This window comes from Neofelis nebulosa, chromosome 2, assembly GCF_028018385.1.
Source record: "Neofelis nebulosa isolate mNeoNeb1 chromosome 2, mNeoNeb1.pri, whole genome shotgun sequence".
NCBI classification, from domain to species: domain Eukaryota; kingdom Metazoa; phylum Chordata; class Mammalia; order Carnivora; family Felidae; genus Neofelis; species Neofelis nebulosa.
Genome location: NC_080783.1, coordinates 116,661,899 through 116,684,313, shown reverse-complemented (window position 1 = coordinate 116,684,313; position 22,415 = coordinate 116,661,899). Strand labels below are relative to the sequence as shown.

The following is a 22,415-nucleotide window of genomic DNA, read 5'->3' as shown; positions in this document are numbered from 1 at the left end:
ATTACATGGAAGAGTTCCAACTCCAAAATCTTAACTCTAACATCACTGTGACCACCAGGTCCTGAGCTTCCAACTTAAACACTTCTTTCACTTCTAAATCATCATCAGTTCTTTGACCTTATCAAGACCTCTCTTGACCAGAGCTGATCATACCTTCTTTGGCCTACCTTTTCACCCGGTCTGAATCGGGTGGATATCTTGAACTGTCCCTCCCCAGCACCTTCCATCCCCTTATTCCCTTATCAATCCACTCCATGTGTCCACAGACTATGATCCAGGAGCTACATAATAATGCATCTTATCTGCTCTTGTACCCAGGCGGCTGGGTGTTGCTAAAGAAAACAGCAGAAATATAGATTGGTACCATTCCAGTAGATTACACGTTCCAAGGATTACACATTCATGTTTCCAATCTGTTAGGCCCTTGACACTTGTTCTCTAACGCTTTTACTTAGTATTATTGTCTGTTCTCTTCCATTCCTCTCCCTTTCAACCTCTCTCCTAAACGATGGCCACTCTTCTTAAGCCCCCTAACTCTCATCTCCCTGTCAACTTGCAACCTTACATCTCCGCAAAGAATAGCGAAGCCATCGGAGAAGGACTCCCATCAACTACCAACCCCAGTCACAAACAGCTGTGAGTTTACCCCTCATTATATTTTCACCTTGAGCCTCAGGCAGGATGCAGTAAACATCTCCCTGCTTGAGACCAATTTCCTACACAGCTGGCTTCCCAACTAAACCAGCCCCAGCACCTCACCATGCATAGTGGTTGGCACATAAGTGCTTCATAAATGTATGTTGAAATGTTTAATTGACCATATCCACCTGAACTCATTTACATCCCCTCCTTTTTCTTCATCATTCTCCGCTGAGCTTCAACATTTACTGGTTCCTTTCACTCAAGTCAATAAATGTGCCTAAATTTAACATCTTAAAACAAGAAAACCTTCTCACACCACTTGGTTCTACAGGCAAGATTCTACCTCTACCAATCTGTTGACACTGCTGGCTCAAGAAGGTTACTAATTGCCAAATCAAATGGACACCCTTTTAGTCCATTAAAAAAAAATGTGATTTTTATTGTTTTTAGAATTAAAATGACCTCTAATTATCAAATATACACTCATTTCCAAAATCTGGAAAAATATAGAAAGTGGACATAGACACTCTAAACTATAATCATGACAAATAGAGTTACCCACTGTTGTGACACATTTCTTGAAATTCTGGGCATTTTTTTTTTTTTTTAAGATCTTATTTTTAATCTCTACACCCAACATGGGGCTCAACCTTACAACTTCAAGATCAAGAGTTGCGTGCTCCACTGACTGAACCAGCCAGGCACCCCTTGGGGCACTTTTTTTTTTTAATTAAAAATAAAATTTTTTTTAAACGTCTATTCATTTCTGAGAGACAGGCAGAGTGCAAGCAGGGGAGGAGCAGAGAGAGACACAGAATCCAAAGCAGGCTCCAGGCTCTGAGCTGTCAGCACAGAGCCCGACATGGGGCTCGAACCCACGAACTGTGAGATCATGACCTGAGCCAAAGTCGGACACTTAACTTACTGAGCCACCCAGGTGCCCCAAGGGGGACTTTTTATTATATAGAAGAGATATTTCTAATTTCTTACTTCAGCAACCTCCAATAGCATTTCACATTGACTCAATTCTTCCATTAAACTCTTGGGCACCACATCTTCCAGATTCTCTTGTTTTGTTGGGCCCTTTCTTTATTGCCTTCACATGTTAGCTTTCATCAGGGCCAGTCCTCCAGTCATTTTGCTCTATATGCTTTCACTTCCATAGTATTACTAAGTGTACTGTGAAATTCACAGAATCTACATTTCCTATTTTGATTTCTTCACCTTCTAGGCTCCTAAATGCAGTAACTTATGGGTAACCTATTCTTTGATGTCCTACAGGCACCTCGTATCATCCTTTCTGCAACACAGAACTCATGATCTTCCTTGTTAAACTTGCTCTTTCAGTGGTAGTTTCTCTCTAGGTTATAGCATCATCCTTTACCCAGTAACCGAGGCCAGAAACCTGGGGATCTTTTATTAGAGTGCTTTCTCTTCCCAAGTCCTACACCCCATATCCAGTTCTGTTGATTGTGCTTCCTGTGTATCTCTTGAATTTGTCCACTCTTCTTCATCCCTACTGTCTTTACCTTCTTTAGTTCCTAATCATATCTAGCCTAAGTACTGTAGCAACACAACAGTCTGTCTTATTTATAATAGCTTGTGGTAACCGTTTACTAAGTGGAGTGTAGTACAGAATTCCCCACTTAGGTAATGATGCTTCATTGCTATGTCAAATTTATGCCACAGGTTGAATCATCTTTTCTTTACAACTGCCATATCCCTTAACTTTCCATCCTGTTAACAGCACCTCTAAATACCTCAATTTTACCCTCTCCAACCTCTTGCCCACACCGTAGTCAGAAAGATTATTCTAAAGAGCCAATCTGACTCGTCATTCTTTTGCTCAGTCTTTAAACAGCGCTTCTCATTGCCTCCAGGATAAAGTCCAAAGGGCCCTCTGTGATCGGACTCCTGCTTCCCTCCACCCGTCTCCAGCCTGACCTGCTGCATGGCATGCTACAACTACTCTCAATTACTTCAAGTTTCCAATTATTGCAATGTAATGGAATTACATCTGCATCTTGTTACATGCTTCCTTTTGGAAGATCCCCTTTCCTGACATAACCTTTACCTGTCAGTCTTACTGCATCAGATTTCAGCTTACTAACTCCTTTCTGTGGAAGGATTTTTCTGTTCTTCTACCTCCCCAAATTAGGTAAGTGCTTCCAGAACATTTTGTGCTCATCCCTTCTTGTATTCTAATTGTCTTGTCTACCCATCCTTATTATATCCCTCTATAGTCTGTAAGCTCCTTGACGGCTCCTTACATGCTGTTGGAATCCCTGAAGAGAGGGCTTTGCACACCTTAATGCTGTTTAGTCAGCACGACCACCCTTCATGGTGGGTACCACATCATTCCTGTTTTACAAGTAAGTAAACTAAGCAAAGAGAGCTTAAGAAACTTGTCCTGAGTTACCAAAATAGATAAAAACCAGACAACTTGATGCTAGAGCCAGTCCATCACTAAATCCTTCACCTTCAAATTCCTTCTCCACATGTTTTGGCATTGACCTAAAATATTCTTCTTTGCCATCCATCAGGTCCCTAGGCATGCCTGCCTGTCATAGCCTCTGTCATGTGGCTCCTATCTGCCCTGTTGGCCTGGTACCAGCCACTCCCCAGGACTTGATGCTGCTGTTGCAGAAATACCACCGACTCCACACGGCCCCATCCTTCTCTAAGTGCTGGTCTGTCTACCAAAATGCCCCTTGTCACCTTACCTTTCTGGAGAAATCCTGTTCCTCCTTCAGAACTTGCTCCATAAGTGTTCCTGATCACTCTTTCCCCATCCCTTTGCAGACACCGTAGTGACTCCTGCCTCCATTCTCAGAAGCTGTGCCACTTGGGCAAGTTACTGCTTTAGTTTCCTCACTTGGACAATGGCAGCAGTAAGACTGCCTTCTCATGGAGCTGCTGTGAGGGTGTGTTAAGCACTCGGCATGGGGCTTGACACACCATAAGTGCTCAAAACATTTAGCAATTATTATTTGCTCATCCCCATTCCTCTATGTAGCTAGGCCTACTTGGGTACTACCCAAGTTCAACACGGTAGCATGATTTCTTCACATGGAAAAAGGAAGCACCCACATATCACTTATATTTTAGCACAGCACCTGGCATATTTTGGGCTTTTATTAAGTAATCAAACTGGACAATTTCATTTCCACCACCAGTATTTACCTAATGATTGCAGCCCTTTGGATGTTCCCTTCTTGGGATTCTTTTACTACAGATGGACTGATGATATGCTGCCTTGCATTATGTGTAGAAGCATCGTCTCAATGAGGCTTCAAGTTCCTTCAGGGCAGACACCATCTCTTACATTGTCTATCTGCCCAACAACAGCTAATATTTCTAATTGCAAAGTGAGTGTTCAGCAGTTACCGGTGAATGAAAATATTCTTGCCCAAGAACGGGAGGCCTCACCTCATCATTAGTAAGTCCCCAGTCTCTTAAGAAAAGTTAGCTAACAACCCTTCTCCTGATTCTCCTTCCCTTAGAAGAATTCTGCTTAAAACTCTGCTTAGAATTTGCATTTATTTGTATGCCTCTGTCAAGTCCTAGCTTCCCTTTCCTAGTTAACCCCCGTCAAGGCCCAGTAGAGGGCACTATACACCTGAGGACTGCTCGTGTGAGTACTGCTGGCTCACTGCAGAGATTCTCAATGGAAAGGCTCCAAGTTTTTTTTCTTTTGCCTGCATTTTCCATGCCCGGGCCACATTAGCTTAAAATAAATGCTGCTGGACAATAATAATGGTGACTTCATCCCTGCCACCCTGTATATCAGATGGTCAAGACGCCTGTCAGTACAATCATCACTCAACTATGCTGGAGGAGTGGAAGAACCCTTACCTCACTCTTTGGGATGTGGGCAGGAATAGCTACTTGAGGCACTGCAGAGCAATCTGTCCTGCTTGCCTGGCCCTGTAGTATGGGGGTGAGGGAGAAGGAATGGCAAGGTTCTACACTAAAATAGAGATAGCCACAGTCCTTTCTCAGCCCCTCAGGATCCCTCAACGCTACAGCTTGGAACTAAGGACCAGGGAAGCCAGGAATATTGGAAAAGTCATATATATAAGCTGAGAGACTGTTTCGATCTCTTCAGCAACCTAACTTTGCCACCTCCTAAATAACTTCTACACTTCAACTTTATCTGTATTAAAATGAACCTGCACCAAATGATCCCACATTCAGCCTCACTGATTTCACTCCCCAGCTGTATCCACCTGGCAAACATACACTAGGGAAGTCATGCTCAAAAAGAAGTCATGGGACTGGCTGAAGGGGAATAAAGATGAGAAGACTCACCCCACTACAGTAAACATTCTATTTGTGTGTGTACAGCTCATAGCTTTGAGTCTGTAAGTTTCAAGTATGTGAACTTTTGCAGATGTTTTCTTTCACAAAGACAATAAACCCCACAATGGTAGGGAATGTCTTTAATGTACCTCCATACCACCTGGCTGGCTCAGTGTCTAGCATGTGGTTCAGAAAGGCTGATGGCTAAGAGGCATCACCATCCCCTGGCTAAAGCAGAAGACAGCAAGTCTGTAACATCCTGAGGAACTGAAAACATATTTGGAAAACTTCTGATTAAAGAGAAAGAATGAGTTAGATACTGAGAATCACGTTCCTAGTCTAGTTTAAAATTACCCGTCCCCTTCAAAAAGATGGAGAGTTCGCTGGAATATCTACGTCTCCTGGACTTTATCTTCCTTGATGCATACTCATTTGAGAAGCCAATCACATTTGGGAAAATATCAAACTCTCCTACCCAAAGTTGGGCAAAATGCGCAAGTAGATTTCATCTACTGTATGTGAATGTTGGTGTGTGTCACGGAGAGACAGGTGAGTTTGTTTCTCCCTTGGTAATGTTGGTTTTCTAGGTTACATTCACAGGCAATTTTTAACTTCTTACAGAGGCAGGATTCCAGTGATACTTGTGACAATGGTGCGGAAGTAAGTCACTCTGCCTCCTGCTGGCCACAAACAGAAAGGTTGAGCTTTTGGCTTATGACCAGAGGTCACATTTCTCCTTCACAGACTTAAGAACTTATGAAGGAATGGAAGACTAAAAGGGAAAAGGAAGAGTGGGCTTCCTTTTTTGCTTAGCCTATACTAAGCTCTAGGTGTTAATAAACTAGATCAGATTCCTTATTTTGTGAACCAAAACCCGAGGTTGACACATCTTCTACACTAGCTACACAAACAAAAGGGATGGACAGGAGTCCGGAAAAGCCCTGATCTATATACGCCAATAACCCTGTTCCCTCTCCCTGAGTGATGGAAGCGGCAAGCCCAGTCACATCCTGTATTAAGGGCCCCTGTTCCTTAGAACTCAGGGCCCCATACCAGCTTCTCCCCTGAATGCTGTCTTCAGTTTCATTTTCTTCCCTTTCCCCAAACCCCAATAAAACACACCAACTGCTTCAGAATATTTCTGGGTTGTGTTTTTTTGTGGGTCATCTTCTTTTTTTTTTTTTTTTTTTTTTATTTCAAATACTCAAAAAGTCCCCTGGGCTCTGTGGGGCTCCCCACGCTCATGGCCCCTTTCCCCACACTCACTGCCCTTTTTTTCCCCACAGCAAATCTATTTCAAGGACAGCACTTTTTAAAATGAACAATTAACATTGGGTTCTCAGCTTGCTCTGCGGGACCAGAGGGGCTGTTTGCTTCTGTCATCTTTAGATGGACAGTTTCTTTTATCTGACCCCAGGTCCCCAGCCACATCCAAGCAAACAAGGCATTTTTCTACAGAGCTGAATCAGAACTCTTCATCTGGAATCTGCTCCACTCCTCCCCCTTACACCCATCCCACACCAGCCACATGGTTGGGAAGGAAGATAGTCAGGAATGTTTTTATCAACTCCAAGTCCTATTTCATATCCCCCACAAATTTCCCATCCCACCCTCTCAAACACCAACCCCCCCCCCCACCCCACCCCCCACCCCCCACCCCCCAGGATTTCACTGAGATTTCTCCCCACAATTATTTGGAAAAAAGGTAAAACAAAAAAGGTTCAGGGTCTTGGTGCTCAGCCCAAGGGGCTCCATGCGCTGGGACACCGACGGGCAGGGGCTTCTGCCTCTCCAGCCCGCACCCGAGCCACCTCCTGACCCCTGGCTGCCAAAGCAGGGAGGGGCAGGAGCCAGCACAGGACCCAGGAGGGCAGCGTCTCAGGATCTGGCGGAGCCCCGGGCAGCATCATTCAACTTGGCCACTGCGGACGAACACAGAAGAAGAAAAAGAAAACACTGTCAAGTAATAAGGGAAAAAATTCGAAGTTCCATCCCAGTCCCTACCCCATGACTCTTCCACACTTAACAATCATTAGGCTACCTGGCACATGCCTGAATCTGATCCACAGAGAGCTGGGGAGGGAGGGGGGAAGGGAGGGGGGAAGGGAGAGAGAAGGAGAGAGAGGTAGAGAAGAGAGAAGAGGAGAAGGGGGAGGGGAGGGAAGGAGAGGGGAGAGAGAGAGGGAAGGAGAGGGAGAAGTGGTGGTGGTGGGGGGGAGGGAATTTCAGTTTTTTTCTATCCACAAAAAGTGTTCTTTACCTTTTTGGAGATACCCATGAAAGCAATACAGAAAATTCTTTAGACAAAGATCACAATAACTGGAGGTTTGCAGGGCCATAAGCTGCCTGGCTTAGAGCAGGCTTGGTTTCACAGGCATGGCCACAGTCAGCTGTACGCAGCAGCAGAGACTGACAGGGGGCTAAGAGTGATGAGGTGGTGACAGCATGTAGTCCACGGCCAGACAACACACGTGTTGTTCTGAGTGGATTTAATAATCTAGGTTTAATCAAAGCAATTTGGATCTGGATTTGGGAATGACCCTTCTTTGCCATGGACGTGATGTATTTCATGCTGTGGAAATAGGTGGCAAATACAAAATGTAGTTTGTTTCTTTGTTTCTTATCCTTGAAGATGACCAGGTAGAGAAAGAGCAAGATCAACAGTTTTCTGATTTCCCTATTTTTTCTATTCCTTCCTAAAAACCAGATTTGTGACCTCAGTCTTGAAGATTCAAATGACCAATAGAGAAAGCAGCTGAGACAGAAAAGAAAAAAGTACAAAATTCGAGAAGATCGGAGATGAAGAAAACGTACAAAATTATATATATATTTATATATATAATAACATGACATATCTATGTACAACATGGCTGGGACAGTTGAGGAAACTATACAAGGATGTTCAGCATTTTCCCCTTCCCACAAGGACTTTAAGGAAGACAGCATGAGGAATGAAGCAAGAAACACAAAAATTATATACAATTACAAGTGACAGTTAAGGAGTTTGGGGGCCAGGAAATCCAGGGATCCTGCTCTCTCCCTTCCTTCCTTACCAACTCTCTCCTACCCCATCTGAGTGACTGCCTGAAAAGTGAATGGCTGGTCAGGAAAGGAGTATACACACCTGCCAATCACTCTGCATGTGCACCAGCAAGTTCATGGTCATTCTCCTGCTAAATCTTTTCTTTAAGTTTTATTTAAGTACTCTCTACACCCCACATGGGGCTTGAACTCGCGCACGCTCTTCCGACTGAGCCAGCCAGGCACCACGGGTCATTCTCATCAGCCCAAAGGTTTGATGTATTAGGATTTGTGAGGTGAGAGGGCGAGAGAGAATTACAGAATCTTGTCCTCTTAAACAGTTAGTTGTTGCCCTGGCCCTCTCTGTCATAACCAGCAGTAGGATTCAGGCCAAGCTAGTGATAAGCAGACTGAAGACGCTGGCCACGTGTACCCCTCTCCTCCATCTGCTCTTGAATCTCCACTGCTGCTTCTCATCCCACAAGAGCTGAGTTACTGAGCCCTAGGAAGGCAGAGATTTATCAGTGCTCCATTTCTCGCCCCCTGACCATCTTCCTCCACCAGCTTCCTCCACGGTGAATCATCTCCTAGGAACCTGCTGCTCCAGCCCCACCACAGTACCGAGGCCTGGAGGCTGGCTCAGATTGCCCCTTTTTTTCTGGTCTCCTTAGCAGTACGCCTGGCATCTGATCACATCTGAAACATGGGACTCTACATGTGCGTGACTAAGCACGTGTCCTCAGGCCTGCAGCCTGGCTCCCAGAGCAGCTTTTTAGCAGCAAAGGCCCAGACTGGGGGCCAGGAAAGTGGGTGGGGGTAGAGGCAAGAAGCTTTCAATAAAGCTAGCTTCTTAGAACTTTTCCCTTGGCCTTAAGTCCATGATACTTATGAGGCCCTCTTGCCTGAATTTATAATCCCCAAATCTCAACTTCCTCTCTCCCCATGTAGTCCTCTAATGGTTCCCCTTTGTAGGCTCACTCACAGGCCTTCCTCACTTAGTTTTACAATGAATAGCACAGACTTTTTTTCAGCTGGCAGTTACAGGATTTTAAAATTCTAACCCATCTTATCTATATTCAGCTCTTTTACAGATGAGGAAATAGAAATCCACAGAGGTTAAATGACCAAGGTTACATATCAGTTCTGCTGAGATGGAGTGCAACTAAAACCCAGATATCTTGACTCCAAAGCCAGTGCGAATCTTTCTACTATCCCATATTTTCGAAAGCAACATGCTGGAAGAGAGAGAGAAGGTGCCCATTTCATGTGAATGAAGTTCTCCAATCTTTACATTATTTAAGAGCCACGGTAACCTGTAAGAGACACTCACTGAGTAAGGGAGGTTAGGTGGGCACTGTAGTTTTAGGCAAGCAAATCAGTTTTTCTTTTTGAGGGTTCTCTAAACCTGACATAATGGAAACACAAAGCAATAGCAGCCTAAGGGAAAAAACACGTAGAAGCACAGAAAACAGATCTCATTCAGTCTACCTTTCCCAGCTATGTCGGATTAGCTTCTAGATGGAAATCTACTATATTATTCCCAAGGCTTAGCCTAACCAATTTTGGGATATTCTCTTCCAAAAGGAGAAATCACATCTCCCCAGTTTCTCATACAAAAGAAAAAGAGCATTTGCAGCATTATCCAATCCTAGTCTCTTATTTCTGGGCCCCTACCTGGGCTACAGTGAGGGTGCGAAAATCTCAATTTAATCAAAGAAATGAACTCAGAGCCCCTTTTCAACCCACATCACCTTCTCAGCAGCCCCCAGGAGAATCACAGTCATTTCTGGCTAGCAAGCTGAGAAGATCTATCTAGGTGCTCATTTCATCCCTGCCTATGATATATTAAAGTCCAGTGGGTGAGGAAGGGGAGAGAAGGGGGGGCCCAGGTTACCCCGCAAGCTTGCTGGTGACGAGTGAGGACTTTCTCTGGGGCAGGTCCTGTGGGGTGGGGATGTGGTCACCAGTCACCAGATTCTTGTCCGGTCCTGCACTTGGCAGCTGCTTGTTCTTCATCTTGGCTTTGGCCATGTTGTAGTCTCCTGAGTCAAAGTACTTTTGCTAGGAGACAAGAGGGATGTTTAGGTGAGTGAGGAACTCTGGCCTTCCTCGAAAGCAAGGAGACCCACATCCATTATAAACCCTCATCAATGCTTAGATTTTTCCAGTCTTCCTTGATTAACCTCATTACACACATAGTTTAGCATTAATTACATGTACTTATGTCTTGTCTCCAATGTGTTCTGGCGTTTCAGGTTGTAGGCAGTTTCCTAGCTACAGTAGACATTTTATGAGCAAAGAGATAGCCCCTACATCCTTTATACACCCATCAATACAGGATGGTTCAACCAAATTACTGGCTATTCATTAAGGCTTACTGCGGACCTATTAGTCTCCAATGGGCTTAGTCCTGGGGAAATTAACAAGACATACAGAAGTGTCAATCTGGAGCTATCCTAGCAATCAGCAGGAGATCAACCTCAAGCCTACAACCTCAAAATTAAAAATGATTCCCTCAGACCATGAATAGAAACGGTTTGTTCATGAGGATAATGTACTTTTCCTCTGACTCCCACTGCTCCCACACATGTTCCATGGCTATGACAGCCTGCCCACGCCTGCCTTGCCTGCAGCAAGGTAAACTGCAAATCAGCATCACATCATCATCTGTGCCTAAGACTCAATAACTAGTATTCTCCACAGGGATCTGTTTCACTGTCTATTTCATCCACACCTGGGAACGCCCTCAGGCAGTTTACTGCCTTACAATCTCTCAATTAGCTTTAGGTACCTATGGGGACTGAGAAACCTGATTGGGAGCTAGATGGCTATGAAAGCAGACCCTCCCTTGGTGAGGACCACCACTCTGGATGGAAAAATAAGTCTCTTGAGAGAGCACAGTTAATGGCTGGTGCTAATTTCAAGGGTCTGAAGAAAGCTATTCATTTCAAGCTGAAGAAATCTATAGGACAGATGGTTTGATCTTTTTTTTGAAATCATGCACCCCAAAACTTAGCTCTAATCTTAAAAAGTGCAGTCCTAAAACTCCCACCATTTAAACAGGCAAATGCCTGGGGGAGTCAGCATTTCAGTTTCTAACATCCTTCCTTCCCCCAATCCTCCAATGCCCCCCACATCCAAATGTCTCAACATTAAGCCTTCATACCCTGTATGATACCATATTAGGGATTTACAATAATTTGCCTCGCTCTTTACAAGTTTTTAATTCCTCTCTACTACTGCCCAACAGCAGAACCTCTGGATAAACATTCAGAAGAAGCTCTACAGATCTCATCACTAAAGACCCTTTTGGCTCCAGTAAGAGGATAAGAGATTGGGTCCCATACCCCTTTCTGGAGTCTCTTCATGAGGAAGTCGGAGCCTCCAGGCTTTTGTCCTAGGCTTGGATATTTGGCCTTTAGCTTTGCCTCCTCAGCTCTCTCAGGGAGAATACCTTCTTTCTCCTGTGTGTCCTGGAGGAAACAAATGGGCCAATTAAATTAAAAATTGAGAAGCAAGGGCACCTGGGTGGCTCAGTCAGTTAAGTGGCTCAGGTCATGATCTCATGGTTTGTGAGTTTGAGCTCCACATTGGGCTTTGCACTGATAGTTCAGTGCAAACTGGGGATTCTCTCTGTCTTGTCTCTCTCTCTCTGTGTCCCTCTCCCACTCACACTATGTCTCTCTCAAAATAAACCTAAAAAAAAAAAAAAGTTTTTATTTTTAAGAGAGCATGTGAGTGAGTGTGCACATGCTCCAGGGCAGGGGAGGGGCAGGAGAGAAAGGGAGACAGAGGATCCAAAGCGACTCTGCGCTGAGAGCAGAGGGCCTGATGCGGGGCTTGAACTCACGAATGGTGAGCCGACCTGAGCCCAAGTCAGACGGTTAAACTACTGAGCCACCCAGGTGCCCCATAAATAAATAAACTTAAAAAAATTGGGAAGCAACCCTTCTAATATCTAGAATTTTTTAATGTTTATTTATTTTTGAGAGAGACAGAGTGTGAGGGGGTTAGGGGCAGAGAGAGAGGGAGACGCAGAATCCGAAGCAGCCTCCAGGCTCCGAGCTGTCAGCACAAAGCCTGACGCGGGGCTCGAACTCACAAACCGTAAGAATGTGACCTGAAGTCATGGGATGCATAACCAACTGAGCAACCCAGGAGCCCCTAGTAACTTTATACTATCAACTTTTCCTGGAAATCTACCCTCTTGTGAATATACTGTCTCTACCCTGTTCCTAAACAAACCTAGACTTTTGTTCAAATCTTTAAAGCTCAAGATAACTGTACTGTGAGAAAACACACACACACACTCTGCTTCTCACACTACGCTTAAGGAACCACTTCAGTGACTTGGAGTTAAAAATAATACCTAAACACAATTTTTCAATCAAGAGCAAACCATAGCTTATTCAGCAAAGGAGCTAGGAAAGAAAGAAAAGAGCTAACTAGGGCTTCTGGTGATCCAAGAGGAGTAGGAAAGTTCCCTGGCTATCCCTAACACACAGTACAGGTCAAACAGGAAATCAAAGGGGATAATTCTGCTGAGATGTTCCCTTTTACCCCGAGTCTAAGGCAGTCATCTGATTTAAGCCTCTCTGAGCTATGTGGCCTTCTCCAAATGTCTCTACCTTAATAAAGGAACAACTTTGCTTCAGCATTTCCATAAACCTTAGGTAGGAAGGTAACAGGTAAAGAAATAAAAATGACACTATTTTTAACCTCAAGAAAATTAAGACACAGGAGGTTCACTAGTATTTACCCACAGTTTTTGCCAAAAGGTCAACACCTTCCCCAGTGGGGCAAGTGATGGAAGTTTAGGGAACATGCCAAGAACTTGGGATTGGCTTGCAGGGGCTCTCACGGTAGTTATTACTCTCTTCTTGTCTTTGTGGGCCCCAATGCCCTTTTCTTTAGTGACTTTTTAAAGGGACCTAAAGCCGGGGTGCCTGGGTGGCTCAGTTGGTTAAACATTTGACTCTTGGTTTCTGCTCAGGTCATGATCTCATGGTTTGTGAGTTCAAGCCCTGAGTTGGGCTCTGCACTGACTAAGGAGCCTGCTTGGGATCCCCTCTCCCTCTTTCTCTCAAAATAAATAAATTAAAAAACATTTTTTAAAAAAGGACCTAAGGGGGTGCCTGGGTGGCTCAGTCGATTAAGCATCCGACTTCGGCTCAGGTCATGATCTCGTGGTCCATGGGTTTGAGCCCTGCGTGGGACTCTATGCTGACAGCCTGGGGCCTGCTTCGGATTCTGTGTCTCCCTCTCCTTCTGCCCCTCCCCACTCCTCTCAAAAAAATAAATGTTAAAAAAATTATTTAAAAAAGGACCTAGGGGCACCTGGGTGGCTCAGTAGGTTAAGCGCCTGACTTCTGCTCAGGTCACGATCTTACGGTTAGTGGGTTCGAGCTCCGCATCAAGCTCTCTGCTGTCAGCACAGAGCCTGTTTCAGATCCTCTGTCCCTCCTATCTCTGCCTCTCCCCCGCTCACAAGTGCCTCCCCTGCGGGAGGGAGGGAGGGAGGAAGGGAGGGAGGGAGGGAGGAAGGAAAGACCTAAGAAAGAAAGGAAGAAAAAGAAAGACCTAAAGCAATTTGTGTCTCTTTTTAATGTAATTATATTCCCTTCCCTTGAAAATCTGGCAGATATATCAGGTGCCTTTCACAACATTTCAGTACTAAATGTTGTAAGTCAAATACAAGCCCCAAGAAGAGGTTTATTTGGGGTGTTTTCATCACAGAATTGTGGGTGAACTAAGTCCCATTGCCTTGGAAGTCGGGGTCGTGGTGGAAATAGGGTGGAGTCTCTCGTCACGATTCCTTTCGTGTCTTTCCTAGGTTTAATCTCCATTATGCTTTATCGATCTCTAGTCCTCTTCAGTCCTGTTAGTTCCCAATTGAGGCTGGGGAACAGTGGGACCCCAACCGTCAAAATAGGTCTCTTGAGAAAGTTGCCCGCCTTAAAGTAGCCATGATTAATAATTACTTCTCCCTTCGCCCAATGCTGGTCCTTTTTAATCGTCTCTACTTCCACCTGTATCCTTCTGATTGGGAACCCAGCCTAGCTGCTGGGTCTTTTACCCCTCTCTACCAATAACACACATCGCTTCTCAGGACCACCTGCCCCCTTTCATTCACCCAGTCTTTCCAAACACCCGCCCCGCACCCAAGTTTGGCCAATGATAGCACCTTTTCAATGTGTTGAGCAGTAGGCCTATTGGCCAATCAGAAAGAGTAAGGCACTGACTGACAACGGGCCCAACCAACCAGCCCCAGAGCTGCAAGCTGTGTTAAAGCTCACCCTGCGTGACGCAAGAAGTGGCCAACCCCTGCAGAGCCTGAGACCATGGCGACCAATCCGCACTGGTGGGAGACCGTCTCCCGCCCCATCACGGTCGCCCCCAGCTCGCCGGCCCGCACCCCCTCCATTTCACCTGCTTCTCCTCGCCGGTCTCCTCCGCAGGGTTCTCCTCTTCTTGTTTCTGGGACATGGCGGGACCAGGACTGTGAAGTGTAGGGGGCCCGGGAAGTCAACCGGAGAAGGGAAGGGGGAGGGGAAACGGGGACAACCTGCGCTGCTTCTTCGGCTCCTGTCACTAGGGTTGCTCAGTCAAAATGGCGGCCCCTGCCTGTGACGTTATGGCCGCCCCTTCCTATGGGAGCCAATGGGAGTGAGGTAGATAGGGCAATGACGTAACGATCTGCCAATAGTCGCTGGCTAGAGGTGGGTTCTTTGAAGGCGACAGGCAAGCTGGAACACCAATGTGGACACAGAGTGAGCTCCGAGGACCAATTGGGAGCCCGTGGGGGTGTTAGTGGGCGGCGCAGCTAGCTTGGCATTTTTGCTCCTTTGGTGGGACGAGACTTCTTTCTGTCTAACGGCCCGGCACCTGGAAGGCTTTGCTGAGCTTCAAACTGGAGAGCGAAAAGATGGGAACCTTTCATTTTCAGATAAAGAGGATTAAGCTTTGTGCAGTGTTAGCAGAAAACTCTCAATCTTCAGAAAATAATTTGGAAGTCAAAGTATACCTTAAATTGGTACTCAACACTGTTGCCATGTATGTACTTGGTGTTTGGAGGGGAGAGACTGGGACCCCAAACCAAGTTGTCTTGCACAGAAGGCTTTACGTTCCATGATTTAACTCTTCTGTACAGTTTTTTACTTGTTCAGGGTCAGCCCATGGAGACTAAGTTCCTTGAAACGGAGAGCACAGTTCTAGGTACATGGTAAACATTTAGTAAATACAGTTAACACTAGTTAACGTATCCTGAGTCACAGTTCAACAGTATTTCTTGAGCGTCAGTGTGTAGATGGTAATATATTAGTTTTACGTGGTACGTATAGAATAAGACAGTCTCTGCTCTTAGCTTAATGGACATGTGGGGAGGGGTTTCACAGTGTGCCAGGTGTACCCTCAGATTAAGTAGACACATCCTCCTGGAGTGTCAGTCCACATTTTTATATTAAAAACAAACAGTTTAATACTAATAACACTGAAAAATTCATATTAAAGTTTAATTTTCCAGCCAGCTTCTTGTGACAGCCTTGGGGCTATCTGTTCATTTTTTGTATAATTAGGTGTACTTCTGGAAAAGTCTGAGAAGCACTGTAATACGCAATTATACCAGGCAAAATCTGGTAAGCATTGAAATAAAAGTGTTAATAAAGTGTTATAGGGGTTCGTAGGAAGAGTCATATTCAGTTTAGATTCCCTACCACCTGTGACCAAGAAAAAAAAAAGACTTCATGGGGTGGGGGGTGGCACTTGAAATAAGGGGTTTTTTTTTGTTTTGTTTTTTATTCAAGTAAACTCTACATTCAACGTGAGACTCAAACTCATCAACCAGCTTGTGACTGAATTAGCCAGGTCTCCCTGAGATAAGTTTTAAAGAACTCAGCAGTTTTCTGGGTAAAGGTGAAGGAAGGAAGGGTATTCCAGGTGATAGGTGCAACACAAAGGCTAGAAAAATAGAATCGAGTGCAAAACATGGAGGGCTTTGAATGCCAGGATAAGGCACTTGTGAATAATTTAGTAATCCATGTGAGAGACATTTAAGGTTTTTAGGCCAGAGAGTGGGCAGATCAGAACTTCCCCTTTAGGAAGATTCATTTGGAGATAATGAATAAAAATAATTCAGAATTCCATGCAGAAAGACCCCAGAAGTGGCAGTCTAGCAAGGAGTGCACTACAATACTCTAGGTGGAAGAGAATTGGGATTTAAACTAGAAATGTGGTAGTTTATAGAAAACTATGAACATAATTGAGAAAGTCTGTGTCTATGAGATTCACAGCTGAGTGAATACAGGGAATGAGGTGGCCATGTGTTTCAGGGTAATATTGCAGAAATAATTCAAGAAGTCAATATGAGAATGGAATTGGAAACAGAAAATGAGTTCAGCTTTGAGAACATTGACTTTGTAAGACAAATGGGCCATTTGGTGGAGTTATCCAGTCAATGAAGCCTTTGGATAAATGACCCAAGATCTCCAGCATAGCTACCATTTTAGAGGTCTAGGAAATGTAGACCTAGAGTTTGGGAGAAAAGTAGAAGGTCACTATGAGCAAAACTTGGACTTCTTCATGTAAATGTAAGTAAAGTTGTGGAAGTAAATGAGATCACCTAAGGAGAATGAAAGAGTCCCAAGATGGAAAACTGGATAAAAGTTGGTAAGGGACACAGACACAAATGATCAGAGGGGTAAGGAGAAGAACCAGGAAAAAAGTGACAGAAGTTGAAGATGGAGGGGACAAAATTGCATGCAGTTAAAGAGTGAGGAAGTGATAGCAATATTCAACAGTAAAGCAGAGGAAGGAATTAGAATAATGAAGAGGAGGCAGAACTCTGTTTTCTTTTTGGGAAAACAGACACAATTCAAGCATGTTTTCAGAAAAGGGCAAGAGGCTAATTGAGAGAAACTAAAAAGGTAATGAATCCGTTTTGTTTCAGTTTATTTATTTTTGAGAGAGAGACACATACACACAGAGCGTGAGTGGGGGAGGGGCAGAGAGAGAGTGAATCCGAAGCAGGCTCTGCACTGCCAGGGTAGAGCCTGATGCAGGGCTTGAACTGTGAGACCATGACCTGAGCCAAAGTCAGACACTTAATGAACTGAGCCACCCAGGTTCTGCTGTAATTATCCATTTTAAAGAGAAGATAAAGAATTAAAGCCTCAGGGGAGATCATTAGATCAAGAGGGAGAGAAACAGATGTGTTGAAGGGGAAATTGTACAGAGAGATTTTGAAGTAGTTAAACATTTAAGGAAGTCACGTTGAATGTCCTTGCTTTTCTGCGGTCAATCTTTTGAGAATAAAAAGGATGGCAGGGTGGGATAGAGAATCTAGGAAAGGTGGGAGTAGAAACAGCACTATAGAAAATAGCAATGATTCCTAAAAGATCTAAGATTAGATAGGTATGGATTTGTAGTAGTCTTAATCACCATGGCTTTGTGACTTTGGTCAATAACTCCTGGCTGTCTTGATATGGAGAAAACAGCCAGCCTGTTAATAAGGACAAAGGACTGGTAAAGAAGGAACAGTGGAGGGAAGACAATGAGGAAGTCCATATTGGTTTGCCAGTTTGTTGAAATACCTGACCATAGCATTGAGGCTCTCTAGGAAGGATGGAATAGAAAGGCGATGGAGAACTGGGCATGACACAGAAGGAAGCTCAGATTTGGTGGGGATGCTAAGAGGCAGAAGAGTAGGAGGTCATAGTGAGGGGAATTTGAGGGTGTATCTAGGAAGGTGGAGAAATTGCAGGTTACGATGAGCTCCAGCCTATAATTGTAATTGATGGTAGATATACAGGATATAAAGTCACTGACTTTGATGTAATCAAGCACACGTGAAGTCACAAATGTTGAAGTCTCAGAGCATAATGATAGGGAAGGGGTTTAGGACAGGGTGACTGTGACCCATAGTCATAGGTGGGAATGAGCTATAAGTCTCCAATGTATGTATTTAAACACATAAGTCACCACATTGTGTGCCTTACATTGTGTAGAAAAACTACAGTATTAGGTAAGTATGTGTGACACCAAATGGGTTGTACTCATAAGTGTTTAAAAGATCATTTCTAGCTGAGCTGGGCAAGGAATGTTTCAGACAAGGCGGAACCTGAACCCAGACCCTAAGGATGAATAGGAAGGTTGGAGATTGGCAGAGGGTGGGGGAGGAAAGGAAGACAATTTAGAGGACAACCTTATCTTATAAAAGGTTAGAGGGTAACTGAAGACAATGGAAGAGGGAGAGGGAAACTATAGCAAGGGTAACAATTTCCTAGGGGGAGAGAGAGCCTGCTAGCCCAATCTGTATTTTTGAAAATCTCCCTAAGGACAGTCTATAAATAAGGCTAATCTAGGAACCTGTGTGGAAGCAGCAGACCATGAAGCTGTTCAGGTTGCCGGGGTCCTGAGGAGACTCATAAGTCATAGTCAAGTGTTGGGGTTTCATGAGGACACAGGGAAACCTGATTTCAAGCAGGAAAATTGTACTGTTAGACGGGATTTGTAAAGACTTAACTGGAGTAGCTGGGTGGAGAGTGGACTGGAGGAAAGGCGAGACCAGCTGGACATCTGCCTGTGGTAGGCCAGGTGAGAGTTGAGGCCTGATCAAAGGCAGAAGCCATGTAAATGAAGGAGCCAAAGAGACAAATGATACCGGAGGTGGGGAATAAAGATGAGAGAACCAAGGATGAATCCCAGGTTCCTGAGTGAAGTGCCATTTACAGAGAAGCAAATCCAAGAAGAGGCAATTGGAGGGAAGAAAGTAAGGAGAGAAGAAGACCTGAACTTCTTACCTTTTGGGTTTTTTTTCTTGCTTATGTCTGACTGTTTCAGGTCAGGACCTAAATATATTTACAGTATGGGATGGGATATCTGGGAATAACACTGTACAACTTGCCAATGCATAAGCTACTTTCTACAGAAGAATGGCCATAAAAACAAAAACAAAAAACATGAGACTGCAGAAATATCTGGGTCTCTTAGCACCCTCTGATGGGCCAAATTGAGAATATTAGGAAATTAACCAAGCTCTATCATCTCCTTGCCTCCTTAACAAACTTATACTCTTAGAACTGGCCCCAAGTGTAGCCTGAGGAAAGGAGCTAAGTGATCAAAATAATACAGTTAAAGATAAATTTCAAAAAAGGAAAAACATGTTGGGGCGCCTTGGAGGCTCAGTCTGTTAAGCATCTCTCCCCCTCCCTCCTCTGCCCCTCTCCTGCTTGTGCTCTCTCAAAGTGATAAACTTAAAAAAAAAAAAAAAAGATTATCTTTTTCTCCCTCTGTCCCTCTCCCCCACCCGCTTGTATGCACTCTAAAATTAAAAAAAAGAAAATTATGAGGAAAATCATAACTTACACAAATGATGGAACTAATAAGTTATTAAACTGGCTCAAAAGAGAATCTGAAGGGGCACCTGGGTGGCTCAGCTGGTTTAAGCGTCATGATCTCACAGTTCGTGAGTGTGAGCCCCACATCAGGCTCTGCACCGACAGCGTGGGGGCTGCTTGGGATTCTCTCTCTCCCTTCCTCGCTGGATCTCCCCCACTCAGAAGGAAAGGAAAGGAAAGGAAAGGAGGGGAGAGGAGAGGAGAGGAGAGGAGAGGAGAGGAGAGGGGAGGGGAGGGGAGGGGAGGGGAGGGGAGAGGAGAGGAGAGGAGAGGAGAGGAGAGGAGAGGAGAGGGGAGGGGAGGGGAGGAGAGGAGAGGAGGGGAGAGGAGGGAAGGGAAGGGAGAAAGGAAAGGAGGAAGGAAAAGAGAGAGGAAGGAAGAGAGAAAGGAAAGAAGGAAGGAAGGAAAGAAGGAAGGAAAGAAGAAAGGAGAAAGAAGGTGAAAGAAGGAGAAAGAAGGAAAGAAAGGAGGAAAGAAGAAGACAGGAAGGAAGAAAGGAAGAAAGGAAACAGAAAAGGAAAGAAAGGAAAAGAAAAGGAAAGAAAAGAAAAAAGAGGAAAAAAAAAAAGAAACCCTTCTGAAGGGGTAAAAGTCCCTAGATTCCTGAGTTTCTAAGGTAAGTTCAGATAAAATTTGCTCTATACTTAGGGAGGTTCAAGTAAGTTGAGAAAAACAAAGTGGTGGACAAACTACTGATATTCAGGGGGAAAGAACTACACAGAACATGTCTGTTTAAAAAGCTCTTTTGGAGTACTTGATCCCACCCCCCAAAGTTGAATCTACTTTTTTACAATTTGGAATATAAAGGAAACTGATGACATTGAGTTGGACTGCTAGAAATAGGAGATTTCTGCCAGGAAGTGACCCTCACTTTGTCTGACTTGCATTCTGAGATAATTTTACTGCTTCCTGGGAGAGATCGCTCCCTTTCTCACTTAAAACACAGTCATCCATGTCTGGTCTCTTTCCATTGGAACTCACTGGGGAGAAAAGGCAGACAGACCAAAGTCTTGGAAAGAACTGGGGACACAGGAACAGAGATTCATGTACACATGTAATAGATAATAGGAAAATATTTAAAAAATAAGTTCTACCTAAGTTGTTTCAGCATTAAAACAATCTTTTTATTATTTAGAGTAAAACATTTTTAAATATCATATGAGTGAATATATGTCTACAGTTCTTTTAAGAACTGTGGAAAAGGGGAAGAACAAAATTTTTATCTTTTAATTAGAATCCTTTTTAGAGTTGTTAAAATTTGATGTCAGAAAACATACAATAAGAGAGTATTTAAAGTGTTATACAAAAACAAAAAACCCATTAGCCAGAAATTTTTTAAATTTTTTCTTTTTTTTAAGTTTCTTTATTTTTGCAGAGACAGACAGACAAGAGCATGAGTGGGGGAGGATCAGAGAGAGAGGGAGACACAGAATCTGAAACAGGTGTCAGCACAGAGCCCGACGCGGGGCTCAAACTCACAGACAGCGAGATCATGACCTGAGCCGAAGTCGGCCGCTCAACCAACTGAGCCACCCAGGTGCCCCTTATTTGCTCACTTAAATGGGAGTTCTTGGGAGCCGAAATTGTGTCCTACACAACTTTTTATTGTCAGCACCTAGCAAGTGCCAGTTTTGGCACTTATAAGAGCCAAATTTGTAAGTACTCAATATTTTTGGGATGAACGAATTACAAGCAATAAAATATCAAGCAGTGTTCTCAAATTTTGACATGCAAGTTTTTGGAGACTGTGTTTATTCATTTTTTTAATGTTTATTCACTTTTTGAGAGAGACAGAGCATGAATGGAAAAGGGGCAGAGAGAGGAAGACACAGATTCCGAAGCAGGTTCCAGGCTCTGAGCTGCCAGCACAGAGCCCAACGCAGGGCTCGAACTCACGAACTGCAAGATCGTGACCTGAGCCAAAGTTGGAAGCTCAACCAACTGAGCCACCCAGTTGCCCCTGGAGACTGTGTTTAAAGTGCAGCTTCCTAAGCCTCTAACCCCAGAGAATGATTTACTAGGAACTTACATTTTCGTAAGGTACCCCCCACCCCCACCCCACAAGGTGATTTCAGTGCACTGCTCTTGGCACCACGTTTTGAGAAACACTGTATAAAGGATGACTTATGTGAACAATGTTTTGTTTGAAATAAAAAGAACAGGAAGTATAAACAATCCTAGTATATACATTTCTTATTGTTCCTTGTGCTGTAGACATTATAAAGAAGGGAAGAACAATACGCCTGTTATAAGCACAGTTATCTTTTTGTAGAGGCCACTTTTAGGTAACAGGCTTGAACAATGGAAACTTGAGCAAGGCCAAAGGGTCCACAGCCTGACCAGTTGACTGAATACAGACAGGCCCATCAGGCGACCCATCTCAAAATATCCACAGGCCCTAACTAACCAATGGGCTACTCACAACCAGGCACAGGTACCAAAACAAGGGAAAATTCCATGGTCCCCATATCTCCTTACCTCCCCCACTTTAAAAACAGCCCCCACCTACTGCCTCCTGGCAGACAGTCTCTACTTTGCTCCCTTGTGGTATATTCAAGAAACTTCTATACTGGCTCTTCTGCCTCAGGTGAATCCTTCCACAGCCTGTGCCCCAGGCTTCCACCTGATTGGGTTGCCCTACATTTGGGTGCCCCCATCTGATTGGGAGAGATGCCACACTTTCACATGTTGTTAACTCTGTTACAGTTAGGTAGGTTACCTGTGTTTCCAACTTTATACTTTCAGCTCTTAGGTAAGTTTCAGTGTCACTTGCAAGTAGATATGAATAGGGCAGAACATAATCCTTTTCTTGATGAAAAATGGTGTAATTGGGTAAATTATTTTGATTGAGATGGAGACACTATTCAGACTACAACATTAGCTGGTGTTCAGGTTAGCCTTGATGTATGCCCTGCCTATATACGTTACGATTCTATTTGTCTCTCTCTAATATTCTATACAGGATGAAACAGGCTGGTCTCCTGGTGTAAAGGGGGGAGTGTTACTGGCCTTGTGTGGAAAGTTCTTATTTCTAGTTAAAATAATTGAAGTTGTAAA

The 22,415-nt window shown here is 44.1% G+C and overlaps 1 protein-coding gene across 2 annotated transcripts; it reads right to left on the bottom strand.

Annotated features, from left to right (window-relative positions):
• Window positions 1-3,735: 3,735 nt before the first annotated feature.
• ENSA (endosulfine alpha) lies at window positions 3,736-14,589 on the bottom strand. Of its 2 annotated transcripts, none has more exons than XM_058715884.1 (4): window positions 14,395-14,587; window positions 11,313-11,438; window positions 9,860-10,026; window positions 3,736-6,866 (listed from the first exon to the last, which is right to left on the bottom strand). In XM_058715884.1, exons 1-4 carry the CDS (start codon window positions 14,449-14,451, stop codon window positions 6,851-6,853), a joined length of 366 nt encoding a protein of 121 aa, XP_058571867.1. In that variant the 5' UTR covers window positions 14,452-14,587; the 3' UTR covers window positions 3,736-6,850. The 2 variants fall into 2 exon arrangements, with proteins under 2 accessions (XP_058571867.1, XP_058571868.1); XM_058715885.1 differs by lacking the exon at window positions 3,736-6,866 and adding an exon at window positions 7,745-9,200 and having other exon boundaries at window positions 14,395-14,589.
• Between the last annotated feature and the right edge of the window lie 7,826 nt (window positions 14,590-22,415).

Bases quoted from the DNA above. Each gene is read 5' to 3' on its own strand.
- ENSA (XM_058715885.1), bottom strand. From the start codon at position 14,451: ATGTCCCAGAAACAAGAAGAGGAGAACCCTGCGGAGGAGACCGGCGAG. The intron at 10,027-11,312 runs GTATGGGACCCA...CTTGTCTCCTAG, and splicing joins TGAAGAGACTCCAGAAAGGG to CAAAAGTACTTTGACTCAGG. The intron at 9,201-9,859 runs GTAACCTGGGCC...TCTCTCTTCCAG, and splicing joins GTCACCAGCAAGCTTGCGGG to CATGTTGCTTTCGAAAATAT.